This window comes from Accipiter gentilis, chromosome 7 (genome assembly GCF_929443795.1).
Source record: "Accipiter gentilis chromosome 7, bAccGen1.1, whole genome shotgun sequence".
Lineage (NCBI taxonomy): Eukaryota > Metazoa > Chordata > Aves > Accipitriformes > Accipitridae > Astur > Astur gentilis.
Window position 1 is genome coordinate 17,923,685 of NC_064886.1, and position 19,840 is coordinate 17,943,524.

Below are 19,840 nucleotides of genomic sequence, written 5' to 3' on the forward strand. Positions count from 1 at the left end.
CGAGCTGCGGGAGGGAGGAGGGATGGACGGGACGGCGCTGGGTGATGCCGACGCGCCACCAGACCGGCCGGGATGGGGGGTACGTCTCACCGACACGCCGGCGCCCTTCCTTCCCCCCTCCCCGCGGCGCCCTCCGCCGCTCCGCGGGGCACGGACGGGCCGGCGGGGGCCCGCTCCCAGCGGGGCGTCCTACCCACGTGGCGGGGCCCTGCCGCGGAAGGGGCGTTCCTTCCCGGACCGCCAATCAGAGCGCCGGTTGCCCTTCGCACGGGCCAATCAGCTTCCAGGGAACGCACATTTAAACCCTGTTCCCAGGAGCTGCCACCACCCCGTGTGACAGGGAGAGGGCGGGGTGCGGCTCTGCGCGCCAATCGGGGGCGCGGAAGCGTTTATCGGCACGCGGTTAAGCCAATGGGGTTGCGGAGGGGAGCGCGGCGTCTCCCTGCGGAGCGTTTGCTTTCGGCGGGGGAGCTCCTCGGGGACCGTCGGGGCAGCCCGGCCGCGGGGGGCTCCTGGGCGCCGGGCCGCGCTGCCGCGGTCATGGCTAAAGGTGCGCGGGAGCGGCGGCGGGGAGGAGCGGGCCCAGGGGCGCGGCCGGGCCGGGCCGGGGGCGCGGCGGGCTGTCGCGCAGGGTGGGGGCCGGGCGGCGCGGGGCATCTCCGCGGCACGGAGGCTCCTCCCGGGAGGCGCGGGGCGCCGGGGCCGGCGGGACTCCTCCCCCGCGCGGTGTGCGCAGCTCGCCGGGAAGGGGCTGGGCCGCCGCGGCTCGCCCTGCCGCATCCAGCCCTTTAAACATGGCGCAGGCCGCGGCGGCCGGGCGATGACCGCGGGCGGCCGCGCCGGACATGGCTCAGGCGCCGATCTTCCCCCCTTGTTCCTAGGGAAGAACATGCCCAAGGCCAGGGCGGGCGGCGCGGAGGAGGCGAGCCCCGAGAGCGTCGAGAGGAAGGGCCCCGGCCGCCCGCGGGCCGGCGGGGTAAGCACTGCCCGGGCCTGGGCGGGCGGAGCAGGGTCGGGCGGCTCCTGGGGTCTGCTGCGCCCTCCGCTTCCCCCCGCCGTGCGAGCGAGCCGGCGTGCGGGCCGCCCTGGGGCGCGGCGTGGCCGCGGGCGCCTGGCTTCTGGGGCTCCGCGGGTCGTTCAGAAATCGCTTCACTTTGAGTAGAATCGGACTCTTTCCGTGTTCCCCCGTGCCCTGCCGTAGCCGCCCTGCAAGCGTGGGGCCCTGCCGGGGCTGTCAGCGAGCAGGCAGGCCCCGGGCTCGGCAGTCCCTCCGTGCCTTTCTCCCCGTCCTCCAGTTCTGTTAACAGGCGGTTGGCCGGAGGTTGATCGTCGCTTTGCATTTTAAGCCCCCCCTCCCCCCCCCCCCCGTGGAAATCATTGTGGCTAATGCATCACATCCCAGAGCTCCCCAGCAGCCCTTCGTGTGCTCTGCTGTGCTCAGAAAATCTCTATTCTCGAGGGTCTCAAGCCTGGCACAGACAAAGACGTGGCAGCCGTGTCTCGGTAGCGCCAAGAGCACAGTAGGCAGGGAGCTGGGAATGAGGGGAGGAAGCTACGTTGGAAAAACTGTTGTTCGTTTCCTGTTAATGCTGTATTCCAAGCCAGAAGGCTCTGCTGGCAGGTGGACTGCTGCAGTTCGCTGCTCCTGGCTTTCTCCTGAAATGCCCATATTTAAATTCTTCACTAAATCTTGAGAACTTTGCAGCGCAGGGTTTGCTGCTTGCAATTGTTAAAATGGAGTGTTTTCATAGTATTTCATCCTTAAAAGCCTCAGTTTTTTAATAAGTCATAGGCCTTTCAGAAGTATCGGGGGTCAGGGAGCATCTGACTGACTTGCTTTTTCTCAGGCTGTTCTTAATCTTTAGTGAAGCTTATTTGTGGACTAAGATTTGAGCCTTTAACTGCTCTTATTTTGTGTGTGAATTATGTACACATTAAGTTTGTTACTTGTGATTATGTTAATTATTAAAATTATCCTATGTATTCTATTGTGTGTTTACTTTTTTTTTGTGTTTGTGTGACTACATAGTATTTGTTTAGTCAGCTATATTTGAGCTATTTTTTTAACTAATGGAAACCTTTGTGTGCTTTTCTAAAAAAATGGATGCATGTTTTTGTTGTTTTAACTGGCTTGCAAAGTCTGAAAATTGCTTTCAGCTGAGTCAAACTATAGCCAAGAAAAACTTGTTCTGGCCAAGTTGCATCTGCTTGTCCAGACACTGAGATTTCATGGTTGCAATCTGTGTGCCCTACATACACTGCACAGTCAAACTTGGCAAGGTGGCAGGAGACTGTAAAAGCAAAGGTGACACGACTCCACTAAACTTTGCTAAATTTGATACTGCGTGCCTGAGCCAGTGTACAAACCCTGGTCTCTGTGGTGTTTGACCATGCCCGAGGCTTTTACTGTTTTCCTGGCTGGGCATAAGTGCTTTGTGTAGACTCTTTAATGTTTCTTTTGCCGCTAACAACTTTTACACTTTATTTTGTGAAATAAAATGGATAAAAAGATAGCATTGGTTACCTCCCAGACTTCACTGAGAGGTGTCACTCAAGGTAGACTGTGCAAAACTGATTCCTATCCTCTGTGTTGCTCAGTAGAGCATATAATTAACTGCAGTAACATCTGACACCTCATGAGTGTCTTTGGGTAAGCTCATACCTCTCTGGCTATGAGAGGTATGTTCTAGGCTTGGGCAATTTTTGCTGTGTTATTTGTATTTTTTTTTGGCTTGCACTCTTAGAGACCCCCTTACTCATGAGGAGCTAAGGGTTGGGTTGTTTTTTGGTTTTTTTTTTTAGCACCAGAGTTCATACTGTGAAGCAGAAGGTGGAAGCTGGAGTTAGTTATGACTACCCTATCCTGCCACATTTCATATGAAAGTCCTCTTGGACTGAGAGTTTGCATTAGTAAAGATTTCTGAGCGCTTACTACCATTATGTTTTCACTTAGTAGAAATAGCAACAGCCCCAAGGATGATGCATTAAAGCAGTGTAATTTGCATTAGAACGGTCAGCTGTCAGCCCTGGTCTTTGTAGCATGTTGTGGATATTAACTTGAGGTTCCTGGTATCTCTGTGATGTACTGATGTTTGTGTGGGTCTGTTTTAGGAGAATGTGTTTATTGGTCAATCCAAAATCTACAGCTACCTGAATCCTAACAAAACTCCTGGTGCTCGCCCCCCGCTTCAAGAGGAAAACTCTGTCATGTATCACGAGGTGAAATGTCAGGGCAAAACACTAAACGAAACCTACAGGAAAGGAGATGGTAAGATTGATCTTTGGATTGCTTGCCTCATTAAATGTGCTCCCCCTGCCCCTGATTTGAAAACTTCAATACACAGTCAAGAAGGTCAGGCAGCTCCCCTGGCCCAGCTGCTTTCTCAGTCCTCCAACTCTATTGGCAAACTGGGACACTACAGAGATGAGGGTGTCGTTATCCTTTTCAAAACTTAGGTCATAGGTTTACCAGGCAATTTTTCCTCAAATTTTTGTCTGGCTATGTTTGTATGGTGTCTCTGGATATAAAAAGCTAACGCTTGTGTTGTTAATATGCCCTAAGCTCCCTGCAATTCTATTATTACTCTGATTTTTCAGTTCAGTGTTCGACAGTTTATCTAATTGGGGGGGGAGGGTGTTTTATTACCTGAAACTGGTTTATTCTGTAATTTGACTACTTCATACAAATTTATATAAAGGCAATTCAAAGTCAAATCAGGTATGAGGTAGAGGTACAGTAGAAAAAGAAACAATTCTTAAATTTTCAGGGTGAAATAAAGGCAGTGAGAAGGAGGAGCACTGACTGTGGATGTCAAGTGCCAGGCTTCATAGATGCTTCATTGTAGTGACTAGAAATGGGAATGTTCCATAAGTTTGGGGGGGGGGGGGGGGGAGGCTATCTTGTGTTTAAAGGTGTATTTAATAACCTTGGTAATTTGTCAAAACATTTTGATGCAAACATTTTCAGCAAGCAGGTATTTTAAGTCCCACTCAACACAGGGAGTGTTAGTTTTTCTGGAAACTTAGGGTCTTTAGCTCCTGATTTAGCTCCCTAGTTTTGACAAGAAAGCGAAGATGGCTTTAGGATGTCCCACCGCTGTGGCCTTGCAGCTGTGCTTCACTTCTCCAGTGGGATTGAAACATCGGTCTCAGCAGATGGGACTGTTAAACCTGGTGGTTTGCTTTAAATAAAAACTAGTGAGCTTTAAGCTATGCTCACCTACCTCTAAATCAGTTGGCTGAGAGGGAGGATGTCGTCATATCAAGGTAGGATGAATGCAACTAAGAAAAAGTTGGTTGTGTGTGGGGTAGACTTCTTATAAGTGCAAGCCCTTTAGCTCCTGTGGATTTTGTCAGAGCGGTGTTGGCTGCTTGGTACCAGTGTCTGCAGCTACTGATCACAGCAGTGCAGGATCCAGACGGGCTTCCTCTCCCTCTCAGTGCAGGATGTTGATTAGCTTATGGCAACTTGATAATTTAGTATGCCAGATGCACTGAGTAGCAAACTGTGCAGTCGTCTCAAATACTGCGCAGAAGGTGCTGCATGTTCAGGTTTAGAAGACTCTTGAGTTGCAAACCTAACGTGATGAAGTACTTGGGCTCTGTTTTACCTGTTCCTTTTCTCTGCTCACCCCCCCCCCCCGTCTGTACTGTGTGTACTGTAGCAATAACCAGCCAAAAATTGAGTAACAGCCTATCTGGGGTCTAGCAGAAAGAGGTTATGTGATTCCCTCCCTCTTTTTCCTGTTTGACAGAACTAGAAACATGGACTAGAAACCACTGGAATTCATTTAAAGCACTCTGGTATAGGTGATCCTAAGTTCAGAGCCTTACTTTATTTTCCTGTCACCAGAAAAAAAGAGTAGTGGCAATATAATTGAAGGTGCTATGAAACCAGAAGACCAGAAGGATAAAGAAGGTGGGTGCAATACTTCGGTGCCCTCTTCTGATCAAAACCAAGAAACTGTAGAAACTCAAAAGACGCCCCTGCCTTCAGACTGTACTGATGAGGCCAATGCAAAGCCAGCTCAGAAAAAGATGGTTAAAGCAAAACGTGGACCAAGGAGAAAGTAAGTGACTTCTGGAATTGTAAAAGCTTTACTTCTGTATGTCCTTTTGCACCAGGAGGCTTTGATCTGCATTTGTCCTTCAGGAGCTGTAGTCAGACCTGTAATTAATGTTACTCCTGTTTTGTTGCCTTTTTTTAAGCAAATGTTTGTGTTGGGGGGAGCAAATCTTTGTTTTCTCAAGAACAACATGTTTGAAAACCACAAAATAGCACCTGAAGTATTTTATCTACCTTGCTGAAGACTTTTGTTTCTCTTGAAAGCAAGGTTAGTGTATTTTATATCAAGTGAAACAGTTGCTGATCACCTATAGAAAAAGAACTTAATGAGCCGTTAAGACCTACTTTTCTGTGGACAAATGGGAATGTATCTTGTCAGAAACAGAATATTAGATTAATTACAGTTGGAGGCTTCCTGGCTAAGCTGATACGCTTTCTCATGATATGGGAGTAATGTGACCCAACATTAATGAATTCCTTGTAAAGCAGTTTTCATGACCTAAATTTTAGAGTGCCTTCTGGCAAGGCACACGGGGCTTTGTACTTCTAATGTGACCTTCAGTTGGTTTCCAATGGCATCTCGTGCTTATTGTTACAGAATTGATACTGAGTAATGGAAATAGCATGGGGAAGAAAAGGGGATGTGGTTTTTGGCTTGAAGTGAAGAGTACTGATAAGAAATGCTGATTCATATTGATCACCTTTCAACATACCAAGCTGAAAATAAAAATTTCTTACAGGTACCTCTGTCCTAGAGGCATAACTTCACAAATAGTCTGAAATATGTGTGTTCTCTGTTTTCCTTATCCCTTAGAACACAAGGAAGAACACCAAATCGAAAAGTGACAGATTATTACCCAGTTAGAAGAAGTTCCAGGAAGAGCAAATCTGAATTGGAGGTAGTGCATCTTGTTAAAATAACATTACTTATAATGTTGACAATTAACTGAATGTTTGAGGAAGTGTGTAACTATCTGTAAATGGTTTCCATTGGCCAAATACAAATAGCATTGTGCACTAGAAGTATTAAGGACATTCTTAAAATTCAGGAATGCTGATCCATTTCTTGTAGGACAGAGTCTAGCTGCTTACATATTTTGGGGGGCAGAAATCTGTCTCTTTAACATTCAGTTTTGCTGGAAATACGGGGTGGTTTGGAAAAACGAGTGTCATGGGCTAATAATTTCCTTTTACCTATAGAATAAGCTACAAAAACTATCAACAATACTGTGGTTTTGTTCTTGTTTATTCTGCAGACTGAGGAGAGGAGGAAAATAGATGAGCTAATTACAAGTGGGAAGGAAGAAGGAATGAAGGTAACTGCAATGCCAACCTAAGTAGCCATGTGCTGTTTATATGGTATCTTGCTGTTAGTTCTGCTACTTTCTGCTTGAACAGATTCAGTCTCAGACTGCTGTAGTTCATTGATAGTACGATGAAAGTGCAGCAGAACTGGAGCACACTGTCTTTCCTTTTGGATGGACAATATTTAGCTCTGAAGAATATGTATATACAGCCTCAGTCATAAATATTAAGGGACCTTTATAGTATTTACTGAAAATGCACTTGCTCCCTTTAGTATTTCATTTCTTGGGTTAGCTTCCAGAAGTGGGGTTAGATACAGCATCTTAATTGTCATATGTTTAAAAGGTACAATCCACATATACTGTCTGTATGGTAAGAAATTCTCTTAGCCTATTTACAGCCAGTCACGGTGGGTCTTCATTACGGCACTGGGGGTAATGGGTTGTACTGGTTTTCCTCCCACTGCTAGCAAATCCTAGTTATTGGGACCAAGTGCTTACCACTTGGGTTACTCTGATCACCCTTTTTAGAATTCAAAGCAGAAATGGCTCCTGGAAGTGCAGAAGAGCTTGATTCTTGAAAAGCAGCAGCCTGCAATTAACACTGTTGCATCTACAACAGTGATAGGAGAACTTGGAGTTGTCCAATTTACAGGGGGAGTATACTTGGGAGTGATAAATGTAATTTCTGTGATCAATCTTTCTGTTGCTTTTTAACCTGTGCATGCTAATGGTGATGGTGCATGTGAAATGGAAGAGCTTTCTGCCTCAGCTAATAGGTAGTTCAAAAGAAAAAATAAAAAACTCTTCTCTGTGTATTGTTTAGTTGAAGTAATTCTTAGTTCTTTGATTAGAAGACTTTGTATCAAAATACCTGGTAACTCATAGGGTGCATCCCAAACTCATCCTATGTTTCTTCCACCACGCTGTGGGTTGTGCTTCTACAGCTTTGTTGGCAATACACACAAATACCTTGCTGTAGCATTTTTTTAATGACAAATCTGACCTGTACTCATTTCCTAGTAAACAGCATATTTGCAATCATGTAAATACTTTCTAATTTCCCAGCTGATTTTCTTTTCCATTCAACAGATTGATTACATCGATGGCAAAGGGAGAGGAGTAATCGCTACTAAGCATTTTAATCGAGGAGAATTTGTAGTTGAATATCATGGGGATCTCATAGAGATCACTGATGCTAAAAAGCGAGAAGCTGTGTATGCTCAAGATCCATCCACAGGCTGCTATATGTACTATTTTCAGTACCTCAGCAAAACGTACTGGTAAGCCTATCTTCCCTTAAGTGTGAGAGTTGAGTGATAGAGGCTTTGAATGCTGCTAAGTCTTTTCTTGTTTTCATGCAAAATTTTTTTTTAACGGGAACCATGAATTAGGAAATCTTTTTGTAGCACTGTTTCATGGTCCAAGAGCTTTCTGCACTTCTGGGCTAAAAGGAATGGTAGGTGACTCGAAGCCATATTCTTTGAAGTACAGCACAAGCTACATGGAGAGTTGTATCTGCTTGGATGAGACTTTGAGCTCTGCCATGAAATTCTGCCTAAATTTATTCTCTTGTAAAATTAACTACTTTTCCTGAGTTACAAGGATTTTGTTTGAAAAGCAGTATGGACAAACTCTCTGGAAGAGAAATATTTCCTTCAACTGTCTTTGACTGGGTCTCCTTCTTTCTGTAGTACCTGACACCCACGCCACATGCATGCTTTATCACTCTAAAACAGTCTGAAGTTGGCTGTTTTCTGGGGTTTGTGCTAACTTAAAAATCTCCCAGAATTGCTTTAGTTTACCTACATTGCCATATTATGTGTTGTCTGTTTAATCATACGAATATTCTGTAATGCTCTGGTTTTCCTTCATTTTTCAAGCCCCGCATGGATTCCTTGTTCTTTTATCTGATTTGCACTTTGTTTTTTGTCCACAAATATGACTGCATGATATGCAGCAATCTTGCATTCTGTTCTTGTTCTTTCAGTGTTGATGCTACAAAAGAAACTAACCGTCTGGGAAGACTGATTAATCACAGCAAATGTGGCAATTGTCAGACAAAGCTTCATGACATTGATGGTGTGCCTCATCTCATATTGATAGCTTCCAGAGACATTAAAGCAGGTGAAGAACTGTTGTACGACTATGGAGACAGAAGCAAAGCTTCCATTGAAGCTCATCCATGGCTGAAACACTAATACTTCATCTTTGTTTGGGGTTTTGTTTTTTTGGTTGGTTTTTTCGGACTGAGTGCTCTACAAGGAGTCAGTGGATCTTTTTTAAATTTTTTTTTCTTTCCTGTCCTCACTTCCCTCAGCTTTCTTAGTGGACTGCTTATGGTGTTCTGAGCTCCTGAAAAACTTCCTTTTGCTTTGCAGTATTTAAATACCTATTACAGTTTTCCAGGCAGGCTTGAGTAATTGATCTTAGATTGCCAAAACTTTTATATCATAAAAGGAAACCCTCCCTAAAATTTGAATACTTCTGCATAGTGACCAGTGCCACTTAAGCATGCAGTCAAAGACTTGCACAGAAACTTAATCACTTGGGTGGTTGTTCTGCTTTTGCAATGAAATCTCATGCTCCGCTTTGTGGGGTGATGACCTTGGCATTAGCTTTATGACAGCAGATGTACTTCTGTACTCTGACTAGTACATCCAGTGGCTTGACTGCTTGTCAGACTGCTTTTTACAACCCAGTGCTGACAGGCTTCTCTGAGATGGATGCTACTATCGTTCTCAAATAATTTGTGGTAGGGATCCATTTTTTCCAGTGTCGTATCTCATTGTTGGCAACGAACTTTAAATGCACTGGTGCTGAGGGAAATGGATGGTCAAATTGGCTGCTTTCTTCAGAGAAATGACTCCAAGCCAAATGAGGATGGATTTTGATAGACTGGGTTGATACTGATTACAAATGTGAAGATAGAACTTCACAGTGAGAATCAATGTTTGACATTTACTTATTTTCTAAAATTTAAGAAGGTACCATTTTATAGGTGATGGTTGATCCTTGGAGGTGTCTCCCAGAGGATTTTAAAGAAGAAGAAAAAGCTCTCTCCAAAAATTTTTTTATTATCTTCCTATGCTAATTAGCCACATCAGAAGCTATTTATTTACTGTGAATGCTTGAAGTAGAGCATAGCGGTTCCAAAAATAGGAGTCGTCTTCATATGCAGCTTCAAACTGTAATGATGGAGTTCATGCAATGAAGAAAGTAGATTCCTTATTGCCTGGTCCTGTAGGTCTGTCCAGCATGGTCTGGTCCCACCGTCTTAAATGGGAGTTGAGCGCTTAGCGTCTTGCGGAGGTTTGTAACGTTACTGTTGGAGAACCAAATCTGTGATATAGGCGGGCAATACAATGCAGGTCCTTTATGTTAAAGATGAATTCTTACCAGTTGGAATTTTTGCCAAGGCAGGCTTGGCATGTGTGTAGATGAAAATGGCTGTGAGCCATCAGCCACGCTTGCTGCTGGAAGATGTCAGCAAGGGATCTGTGGCTCTGTTAATGTCTCTTATTCCTCATGTCTTGAAGGCTGCTGCTGTTCCAGCTAATGCCTTCTAGGACAATCTTACATGCTTGCCTATGTGATAGGTCAAATAGCAACAACATCCTGGTTGTATGCTCCAGCAGCAAGAGAGGTGGCTTAGTGATGTATTTTTTAAATTAAAAACTTGAAGACAATGTCTCTCTGTAAAATAAAGAATATATTTATTATTGATGAAGTGGCTGCTATAGTACCTGTCTCCATTGCAGATCATTAGCATTTTGAAAGAAAGCTGTGAAAATCATTAGCCATTAAATGCTTTATATTATTTACCACTTAACACAAGGCAAGCTCATCAGAGACAGCCTGTGTATTTTCACCATTTCTGAAGAATTAACTGGAGACCTGTTACCTTACATGTACTGAGTTACAGGTAAGCTTCTTTGGCTGACTTATTTGAGTTGACGCTGATTGTTCTCTGGTCTCAGTAACAGAGACTATGGCAGTGTACAGTATCCTGTTTTACTAGAGCACTTCCCTTAAGTCAAAATTGGAATAAAATGCTTTTTTTTTTTTTAATTTAAACATTTGCTTGTTCTCTATCAGGTCAAATAGCTTAAAACCTCTGTTCTTCAGCATCACTTTTGTAAATGAGAAAGGGGGAAGATCTCTTCCCTATTCTACATAAAAAGAAAATTGTCTTTTCTGAAATGCTTAACTGGTAATCAAGTAGCACTGCATCGGAAGATGGTAATAAAGCTGATGTTGCACTGAGTATGTATCCTTTACTTTTCTAAGAACTGATATATATATATATACACACACACAGAGATATATATGTCAAAATACTTTTCACAGAAACATGCCATGTGGATTTTTATCTCTGTGCCTTGTTAGAAGATGAAACCTTCTTGTAAGGTGGAAAGCACTTAGCAGGGAAAGATGCCCTTGGGTTGAGAGCTAAACTGCTCTTGTCAGGCTTGTGTGGCTTTGCCAGAGGCAGTGGGGTTGCTCTAATAGGACTGTAGCCTCTTCTGTGTAGCCATAGCCAAGGAATTTGCTCCCCATTTGAGAGAGAAGCTGTGCAGCTCGCTTGGCACCAGAGTGGATGTAACTGTGATAGTTCTAGAAAACAACTAGCCAAAAAAGGTTGAGGTGATCTCCTGACCACTTTAACTGGTGAACTCCCACCTTTTTTTTTTTTAATCTTTTTTTTTTAATAAAGTACATGGTAAACTGAAAAGAATAATTGCAGCTTTCATTATTGGCTCCTTCAACTAACTGCAAAGAGTGGCCTAGGGCTTTACTACAGTCTTCACTGCCTCCATGGCAGGTTGTTACTTTTGCACAGCTTTGTTTAATCTGTGCAGTTCGTGACCTGAAGTGGTTTCATTAAGACTTAGTAGAGTGATTAGTGTGTTTTGGGGCATAATTCCCCTCCCCCAGCTTTTAAAGGAGATTGGAAAATACATCCCTGGATAAAGCACAGAAGACAATGGAGTTCAGAGCATACATAAGCATCTCTTCTCAGCTCAAAGATGTATCCCGGCTGTTGCTGATGCATGACTGGTTTTTGGTTTGGTGGTGTGGTTTTTTTATTTTATTTTTTTTTCTTTAAATGCAAAGTCTCTGCTAAGGAAATGCAGTGACTTCCTTCGCTGCTGCCGTCCTCTAGAAAATACATTGCAGGGACATGACCAAGGCTTATTAATATTTTGAAGATGGCAAAATTACTTTAGCTGTCCTGTGCCCTGGCTAAATCAACTTGCTTAGGTCAGACATCTTTGTTGTTGCCTTGCTAACATACAGTTGCTAACAAATTCTCTCTGAAAGGAGACTGCAGAGCCACATTCGCATTGTACATCTGAGCAGATGTGTGACGTGTCCTATATTTTTCACGCTGCTAGCGTATGAGAGGGAATCAAAAGATTTCAGAGCCTGCTTTCACTTCTAAGGAGAGTAAGATCATAGTTTCGTACCTGTCACTGCTCTTTTTAAGTCTCTTCAGACTTTGCTGCTCTGGAAATTCTGCTTTTCTAAATGTGGAACCTAATTAGTGTCTTTCAAGCTTCTTTTTCTACTCCTCTGTTTGCCCTATATGCTTCCACTAGTGATAAATCTCATTACTTGAGCTAATACACAGCTTGTGACAGCTGACTGAAAGAACAGAGCTAATGAAAAATACAACTGTCTACCACAGGAGACCTTTAGCTGCCAGAAATGGAATGTTTGGTGCATCTGCTCTAGTTTGAGGATGTCTGCACCTCTGAAAAGACATCAGTCCTTCATGCGGGCAGAGCACGATGCAGCAGCTTTTCCTCCCTTGCTGTGCTTTTCTCCACCATTTTTCATCTCTACCCCAGGCACTCCTGTGTGTACAGGCGTTTTGTTGTCACAGCCCAACTGCATCTTCCTTTGGTGGAGTGGGGTGTGACAGGCTTATGCGTGCTGCTGCCTGTGTACTGCCCATCTAATGCAAAGAAAGCAAACAAAAATGCAGTGCTGGGGTTTTCTTCAAGCAGTTCTGTGTTAGTGTAAGATAATTACTTTCTGCATGAGAGCAGTGGGGACTGCAATCTGAATGGGTTCTTCGTTCCCAGTGCTTTTGTATGCATGCACGCACTTGTGAATGGCATGTAGCTCTTAAAAATATCTTCATCTAGCAAAATCATTTGGGCTGAGCATTTTGATAGGTGGATGGGGTAAGTAAGTGGCAGTACAGATCACCACAGGCTCTTTTAATAAGAATAAAAACCACCTTTGTATAAACATTTATTCTCTACATGTGGATAATGTCTGGCAGGAATCCAGGAAATACAAAAAGTGTTTGTTTTAGTTTCTAAAAAAGCAAAGTAAAATCTATTCTGAAAGAATATTATACAACACAGTTTTGATGAGATTGCTTATTCTCTACAGTAGGAGAGATGCTTTTTCTTCTACTCATTGACTCCCCTAATACCTTAGAGGCTCTCATCACTGCCATTTCTGAACAGGAGTGGTTATGTTCTTGAGGGTGCTCATTTTCCATGTTTAAAAGAGAACCTAAAAAAAAAAAAAAAAAAAAAAAAAGGAAACAATAAGTACAACTGGAAAAGAAGGAACATGCAGTGAGATGGCTGTGTCAATGTGTTCTGCTATTTTGGGAAACTCTGGGGATGCAGCCTGAGCTTGTGGGTACTGCATACAGCTGCTTCATACAATATAAACAAACCTCCAGGGACAGCTGGCATGTTCCCACAGCGAAGTCTTAATGTGCTAGCAGGGGAAGCAAGTATCACATAGTTTTGCTCTGAAATGCTTATTTTTCCTAGAAAAAAAGTGACGCCCTGCTTGCCTGGGTGGAGGTTGCCTTCCTGTGCAGTGTTTTTTTGACAGGAAAGGATTTCTTTATCGGGTTTTAATTTTACAGGGAGAGGAGGAGAAAACAATATCCAGCCAATGAGGCCAAAGTTCAGAATTCATCCCTGGATTCACTAAATATGAAGCATACCATATTCTCCCATATTCCCCCAAAAAAGATGCAGACAAACTTACAGCCGTTTGATGATTGTCTTCTCTTCGCTGTCCTTGCTAGTGCCAGGGCTGCTGCCACTGGCTTCTTTTTCCAGTTCATCAGTTTGGTCCCTTCTCTGTGAGATGATCCCACTGGGAAAAGAAGAGGCTTTGCTTATTTTTCATGGTTTTGTGCATAGTGTGGCATTGCATATGTTAAACCCTTTACTGGGCAGCCTAGGACGTGGGTGAATGGGTGTCACAGGACAGGATGGCAGCCTGGCCTATTCCTTGTAATGAATTGCTCTTATTTTCCTTACAGACTGCAATGTCATTTTACTTAGACTATGCTTTAATGAAAACACTAAAAAAGTAACGAGCGGCCTTCTCCTGAGAGGAAGAACGGCAAATCATAATAGGAGTGAAAGGGAAGTGTAATTACACACTGGATTTGTACAAAAGTCCAAAGACAACAGTAGGGTGCAGACACAAATGGTGAATTTCTGCATGGGTGGATCTGTGGTACCTTCAGTGCAGCCACCAAGGCTCACACCACGCGGCTGGGAACAGATGGGAGTTTCCCAGCTTCCCTGCAAGGCCGGTGGCTGTTCCTCTTTCCATCCTATAGAGGAGAAAAGAAAGGCTTTGCCTGAGCTGTAGATTTTGTCATCCTGCTTTGATGCTGCTACACTTTACAAGGTTGTAACCGCTTACTTTAGGCAAAAGCTTCAGTTTTTCCAAAGGATGTTTCCCCTGCTTGAAATCAGGTTAGATTTTTACCACCTTGCATACTACACTATGTTTTCACAGCATGCCAATTTACTGTGCTGGGCTGACCTCATTTATCTTGAGAGCTGAGTGGATCAAAGCTTGTGACTGCAGTAGCTGAAGGCTGAAAGTAGTTAAGCAACACTTGGCTGGACCTTGGAAATAAAAATACAGGAGAGTATCTAGAAACTGGTGCGACATCAAGCATGGGATAATTCTGAGGCAGATTCTCCTCTTAGCGAAGCAGGACTGTGAGCTGTTTGGTGATACTGCAGATCTCTAATATCTGCACAATAATTCTACTCAGAAATCATGACTAAAAGTGCAATCCCCAAACATCATCAGTCATTTTAAGCCATTCTCTGTGAGGACATCAGTTAACTTGTGCTATATAGAGCTTATTTCTGATATACACGAGACGTTTTAGAACATACACTCATATTTATCCTCTTCCCCTGCACAGCTACTCTTTATGGCTGTACAATCATAATTAGGATTTTATGTGAACGTTTAAAGGGAAGATGGTTTTTAGCTTAAGCTGCAACGCTGTACAAGGCAATAAGCACAGAGAATTACTTGAACTGAAAGGCAGCCTTGACACACCCTCTAGGTGCACAACACTGTGGCTTAAATCACTCAAAAACTGAAAACACTCACACTGTTAATTTTTAACTTGGCCTGTAAGAAGTTGTGTAACACAGCGGGGAAGTCAAAGCAAGAAGCCATTCCAATGGCTGCACAGCAAGGGCAGGCAGCTGAGCTGGGGAAGCAGTGCCCCACTGTGCTGTGAGAAGTGCTCTTGAGCAGTTTGTAAACAGACTCCTGGGATTTAACTTTTACTTCTTGGCTTAATCTGCCTGTGATAGACAAGGCAAAGGGCGGGCTTACTGTATCTAAGAGGTTGCTGCTGAGGTATCTCAACTAGAGTCAATGTGGTCAGACATTTTGTGTCTAGAGTAAGTAGTTTCTTGCCCCAAAGAGTTTATAATACAACCTGATGATGAGGGCAAGAGGTTGGAGGAGAGCAGCCTTAGAGGTGAATGAATTTGTAGCACCAAGAGCAAGATCCTTCCTGCATCCCGCCATTTGGCTCACACTGATTCTCCCAAGCTGGTCCCTTCTAGAAAGACCAAAATCCTTCTCTGAAAGCACTTGTTTTGCACAGCTCAAGTGCAAACCCCACAGCTTATCTTGAATGATGATGAAAGGGCTTAATATTCTGCTTTCTAGATCAATACCATACCCACTGTGCAAGCAGCTGGAGGAGGAAGGAAATTTTGACTAAAGCTGAGATGGAAACCCCCAAGCTCTTTGGTACGTAGCGTGGCTTTAGAAAAGAACAGCATGTGTGCAACTGCTGCAGCTGCATGGATGAATTCATGTGCATAAGAACCCAGCTTGTATGTGGAGTGGGAGTAACTATACGTAGGCTTACAGTGGTACAGTTATGGGAACAGGCTGCAAACTGCACAGATTAAGACGGAGTTTAGTTTTAAAATTATGTTGTGTAGAGACTTCATAATTCTCCTGTTTTTCTTTGCTCATTTGTAGGCTCTTGGGAGCACAGATGTCTCTTGTACATCTGGACAGTGCCTAGCCCAATCCAGGTGCTCCAACCTGCAATACTCTGACCTGCTAAGTTCCCCAGACAAGAAGTAATTGTTATTAGTTCTTTGCTGACTTTGTGATATACCTCTTATAGCACTGTAGCTCCTCTTGCACCACAAGAAGCTGAGCTTTCAGCTGGTTACGCTCTTGTAATACATCTCGCAGCTCCTGTAGTGTGAACCGGGGGCGATTTGGATCTGTGAGGTCTATTATCATTTTATCTGGTCCAAGGCTGAGCTGTAAAATAAATGGTGGTGGGCATGATCTTGTGACACATTAAAGACAGGGCACTCATAGAGTAAAAATTCTGAATTTTGTAAATATGTAGGAATTCTTAGAACTAGTATGACTTCACCATGGTCCCGATTTTTTCCAAGCTGTTAATTATAGTTTTTCATATAATTTTTGTATTCCCTTGGCGTCCGCATTTCCCAGCCAAGTATGTGACAGGCTCTGACCACAGCTAAAAGCAAAGTTTCTGTCCCAAAGAGTTTGCAATCTAGTTTGCCAAGAAGCTGCTTTTATCTGCTTTTCTGAGGACGAGAGAGGCTGAGCAATCTGTCTAACATCACACCAAAACTCTGTGGCAGAGAGAGGCGAGAACTGAATTCTTCTTTCCTAATTTAAGACCTTTGTGGTAATGCCTTTTTTGGTCACAGACACGGGTTTCCCTTGCACAGAGTAACAAAGCTTTAGCATTTGCATAAATGGCAAGTTGTCTTTATGGGACAGGTGCTGGGTAAGAGCTGTACGATGGTGGATTTGTACTCTGTGACCACCTGCCTGTGTGTGTCGGAACTCCTCTGTGAGCACTCCACCTTGCTGAGCTAAAAGCATGGTTGGTCCCTACAGTGAAAGAGGAGCGAGGATCCACAGCACCGCGACTTGTAATAACCCTTAAGACCTCTGCTCTGGAAACGGCTTCAAGGCCTTCCACAAAGATGAGAAGTGAACTTTCTGAGACTCGTTCTGCCTGCGATAGCAGAGACCGGCCATTGTGGCAAAACTATCCTCTGATCCAGCTGGCGTTAGCGTGGGTTTCGCAACCCGCACGTTGCCAAGCGGACAGGCCACGACCTATGCCAGGGAAGGTGCCTCTGCCGCATGTGCCACCTCGCAGCTGATGACCCCACAGCCAAGCTGCCCCGGCCATGCCGTGCTGCACAGTGGGCGCCCACCACGGCCCTGGTGCCCACCATGGGCCTCGCGCCCACCACGGCCCGGGCACCCACCACGGGCCTGGTGCCCACCACGGCCCGGGTGCCCACCACGGGCCTGGTGCCCACCACGGGCCGGGCGCCCACCACGGGCCTGGTGCCCACCACGGCCCAGGCGCCCACCACGGCCCGGGCGCCCACCACGGCCCGGGCGCCCACCTGCTGGGTGCTCCCTCGGGACCTCTCTCCCCGCAGCTCCTCCACCTCCCGCCGCAGGCTGTCCCGCTCCATCCGCAGCTGCTCCTCGGCGAGGCTGCTCTCGCTCACCAGCGCTTCCAGCATCTCCAGCACCCTCACGATCCTGAACTGCAGCCGGGCCAGGGCGGCGGGCACCTGCGGCCCGGCGCTGAGCTGCAGCAGGTCCCGGCCCATCACGGAGGAGATGTCGTAGACATCCCCGGCCGTCAGCTGGAAGGGGCTCTTCTCCAGAGCCCGCTCCGGGCCGCCATCGCCCTCCTCCTCCTCCTCCTCTTCCTCCTCCTCCCGGCCCCGCTGCATGCCCGCCGCAGCCCGCCGCTAACTTCCTTCCCGGGTCGGGCGGTGCTACCGGCGGGGCCCGCGGGCGGAGCGCCCCCCTCCCCCCCGCCCCTGCGGTTTCCATGGAGGAGGCCGCGGGCCGGCGGCGCTTCCCGCCCTGCCCCTTCCCCTGTGGAGACACCACCGTCCCTCCTTCCCGCCGCTGCCGGTGAGGGGACCGCGGGGGCGCAGCGGGAACGGCCGGGGCTGGTTGCCGGCGCCGCCAGCCGAGGCCTCGCTCTGCCCCGGGCTGGGCACCGGCACCGGGCCGGGCCGGGCCGGGCCGGGCCGGGCGCGCAGGGAGGTAAACGCATCGGCGGTTCCTCAACGCCGCATTCGCCGGGCGTCGTGGTGAGGCGAGGCGGCTCCCGGGAGCGGGGCCGGGCGGGGGGGCCAGGGGGGTGTTGGCGGCGCCTGAGGCGAGCGGGGGATGGGGGGGAAGGTGTGAAGATAAACACCGGCGGGAGCCGGCCTCCCTCCTCCGGCCCGCCGGGCCTGGCGAATCGGCCTCTGCCGACCGGAAGAGCCGCCGGGGCGAGGCGAGGTGAGGTGAGCGGCGCGGCGGGCGGTCCTCGGCCGTCAGGCGGGGGTCCCGGCGGGGGTCCCTCGGGAGGGGGGACACGCGGTAGGGCCCGCGGGGGAAGGACGGGGTCGCGGGGCTCCACTCAGGCCGGGGGGAACGGCGCCGGGCCGCGGGGCTCCTCGCAGGCGGGGGACGGATCCAGGCTCCGCACCATGGCTCTGCCCCTGGAGGTGAACTCAAAACAACAGCGGCATTGCTGGTTTATTTCAGTTTGTCACACTGTGGGGGATTTTTGGTTGAAAAATACCGTACAGCAGTGCTGGAAGTGCTTCTGGCACTAGCTGCTCTACTTCCTAAGACACCTGTGAGCCTGTGTGATGCGTGTTTTGTTCCCCCTAGACGATGAACGACTGGGCCCCCATAGCAAAGGAGTACGACCCCCTCAAAGCCGGCAGCATTGATGGCACGGATGAAGAGCCCCACGACCGTGCCATATGGAGAGCTATGCTGGCACGCTACGTACCCAACAAGGGAGTTACAGGAGATCCTCACCTCACCCTGTTTGTAGCAAGGCTCAATCTTCAGACAACAGAAGAGAAGATAAAAGAGGTCTTTTCCCGGTATGGAGACATCAGAAAGATCCGTCTGGTTCGAGACCTGGTCACGGGATTTTCCAAGGGTTATGCGTTTATTGAGTACAAAGAGGAGCGTGCTCTCCTGAAGGCCCACAGAGACGCCAACAGGCTGGTTATTGATCAGCATGAGATCTTTGTAGACTTTGAACTGGAAAGAACTCTCAAAGGATGGATTCCTCGGAGGCTTGGAGGTGGGTTTGGAGGCAAAAAAGAATCCGGGCAGCTACGGTTTGGAGGACGGGACAGACCTTTCCGAAAACCCATCAATTTGCCAAACATGAAAAATGATTTCTATGGAGAAGGATCGGCAGAGAAAAGAAACTGGTCTCGTGAGGGAACAAGGGACTGGAGAACAAGGGACCGAGACCATGAAAGGAGCAGAGACAAGCGATGGCCAGAAAGGGAGCGGTCGTGGACTTGGGGTGAAAGTGAGAGGGACAGGGACTCCAAAGACGAGAGGAGCAGAGGGAGGGAGAGGAAGGACAGAGACAGGAAGGACAGGGATAGAGACCGGAGCAGGGAAAGAGATACCAAGAAACAAAGAGATGATGACAAGCATCGATAGGCGACAGTGCCTTCTCCTTGGGGTATGTTATCTCCTCTTACATCCACGCTGTTTCAGTTGGAGGTGTTGCCTTCAGCTTGGGGCTGTGAGCAGCATTCCCAGAGCCAGCTGTGGCATTACTGTCTTGTGCCTGCAACTCTCACCTGCTAGAAGCTCTCTGTACTTTGGTTGCTAATGCAGTTATGTGTTGAATTGTTCTTCAGAGAAAATAAACTTTTGTATTAATATTTTTGAATGCTGATGAATGCTGTAAGAACTGCACTATATGTACGGGCATCCCACTGAAATTGAGTGCATACCTTGTTTGACACCCATCTGGCTGCCTGGAGTAGGGTTCAGGAGAGAGCTTTGTATTTAGTTATTTATGTGCCAGATGTCCACGCTCATTTAGTGAGACAGATGCTCTTTATGAAGTAGTCACTTGTTGAAGAAATAGTAATGGAATAGCAACAAACTAAGCTTCTGAAAACCATGCCCCAAAACAGAAGCTGATGGGAAATGACTTTATTTTCTTGAAGACACTGGGACAGGTGAGATCTTTAGTAATACCGTGTCTTTAACTAGTTCTGCGAGGTGAGAGAGAAGCATGTAACAACAAATCTATTTTTTACATCATGGGAGGATGTAATTAATTCCTTTGTATTAGAGGAATGCA

The 19,840-nt window shown here is 46.6% G+C and overlaps 3 protein-coding genes across 11 annotated transcripts; 2 read left to right on the plus strand and 1 right to left on the minus strand.

The window, feature by feature from the left end:
* The first annotated feature begins 405 nt into the window (after positions 1 to 405).
* KMT5A (lysine methyltransferase 5A) lies at positions 406 to 10,990 on the plus strand. The gene is made up of 8 exons (XM_049805886.1): positions 406 to 550; positions 882 to 976; positions 3,112 to 3,268; positions 4,853 to 5,069; positions 5,880 to 5,964; positions 6,322 to 6,381; positions 7,462 to 7,652; positions 8,360 to 10,990. The coding sequence occupies exons 1-8, from the start codon at positions 412 to 414 to the stop codon at positions 8,568 to 8,570; spliced, it is 1,155 nt and encodes a 384-aa protein (XP_049661843.1). The 5' UTR covers positions 406 to 411; the 3' UTR covers positions 8,571 to 10,990.
* Positions 10,991 to 11,086: 96 nt separating this feature from the next.
* RILPL2 (Rab interacting lysosomal protein like 2) lies at positions 11,087 to 17,529 on the minus strand. Of its 3 annotated transcripts, none has more exons than XM_049805885.1 (4): positions 17,214 to 17,529; positions 15,815 to 15,966; positions 13,396 to 13,506; positions 11,087 to 12,903 (listed from the first exon to the last, which is right to left on the minus strand). In XM_049805885.1, the coding sequence occupies exons 1-4, from the start codon at positions 17,442 to 17,444 to the stop codon at positions 12,879 to 12,881; spliced, it is 519 nt and encodes a 172-aa protein (XP_049661842.1). In that variant the 5' UTR covers positions 17,445 to 17,529; the 3' UTR covers positions 11,087 to 12,878. The 3 variants fall into 3 exon arrangements, with proteins under 3 accessions (XP_049661842.1, XP_049661840.1, XP_049661841.1); XM_049805883.1 differs by having other exon boundaries at positions 17,106 to 17,529; XM_049805884.1 differs by lacking the exon at positions 11,087 to 12,903 and adding an exon at positions 13,880 to 13,975 and having other exon boundaries at positions 13,418 to 13,506; positions 17,106 to 17,529.
* A 12-nt stretch (positions 17,530 to 17,541) lies between these two features.
* SNRNP35 (small nuclear ribonucleoprotein U11/U12 subunit 35) lies at positions 17,542 to 19,388 on the plus strand. Of its 7 annotated transcripts, none has more exons than XM_049805875.1 (2): positions 17,542 to 17,631; positions 18,385 to 19,387. In XM_049805875.1, the coding sequence occupies exon 2, from the start codon at positions 18,388 to 18,390 to the stop codon at positions 19,183 to 19,185; it is 798 nt and encodes a 265-aa protein (XP_049661832.1). In that variant the 5' UTR covers positions 17,542 to 17,631; positions 18,385 to 18,387; the 3' UTR covers positions 19,186 to 19,387. The 7 variants fall into 7 exon arrangements, with proteins under 7 accessions (XP_049661832.1, XP_049661831.1, XP_049661835.1 ...); XM_049805874.1 differs by lacking the exon at positions 17,542 to 17,631 and adding an exon at positions 17,677 to 17,813; XM_049805878.1 differs by lacking the exon at positions 17,542 to 17,631 and adding an exon at positions 17,685 to 17,766 and having other exon boundaries at positions 18,385 to 19,388.
* Positions 19,389 to 19,840: the final 452 nt, after the last annotated feature.

Bases quoted from the DNA above. Each gene is read 5' to 3' on its own strand.
- RILPL2 (XM_049805883.1), bottom strand. From the start codon at position 17,444: ATGCAGCGGGGCCGGGAGGAGGAGGAAGAGGAGGAGGAGGAGGAGGGC. The intron at 15,967-17,105 runs GTGGGCGCCCGG...TTTATTTTACAG, and splicing joins CCCGAGGGAGCACCCAGCAG to CTCAGCCTTGGACCAGATAA. The intron at 13,507-15,814 runs GTATATCACAAA...TTCTTTTCCCAG, and splicing joins GAGCTACAGTGCTATAAGAG to TGGGATCATCTCACAGAGAA.
- KMT5A (XM_049805886.1), top strand. From the start codon at position 412: ATGGGGTTGCGGAGGGGAGCGCGGCGTCTCCCTGCGGAGCGTTTGCTT. The intron at 5,965-6,321 runs GTAGTGCATCTT...TTTATTCTGCAG, and splicing joins AGAGCAAATCTGAATTGGAG to ACTGAGGAGAGGAGGAAAAT. The intron at 7,653-8,359 runs GTAAGCCTATCT...TTGTTCTTTCAG, and splicing joins TACCTCAGCAAAACGTACTG to TGTTGATGCTACAAAAGAAA.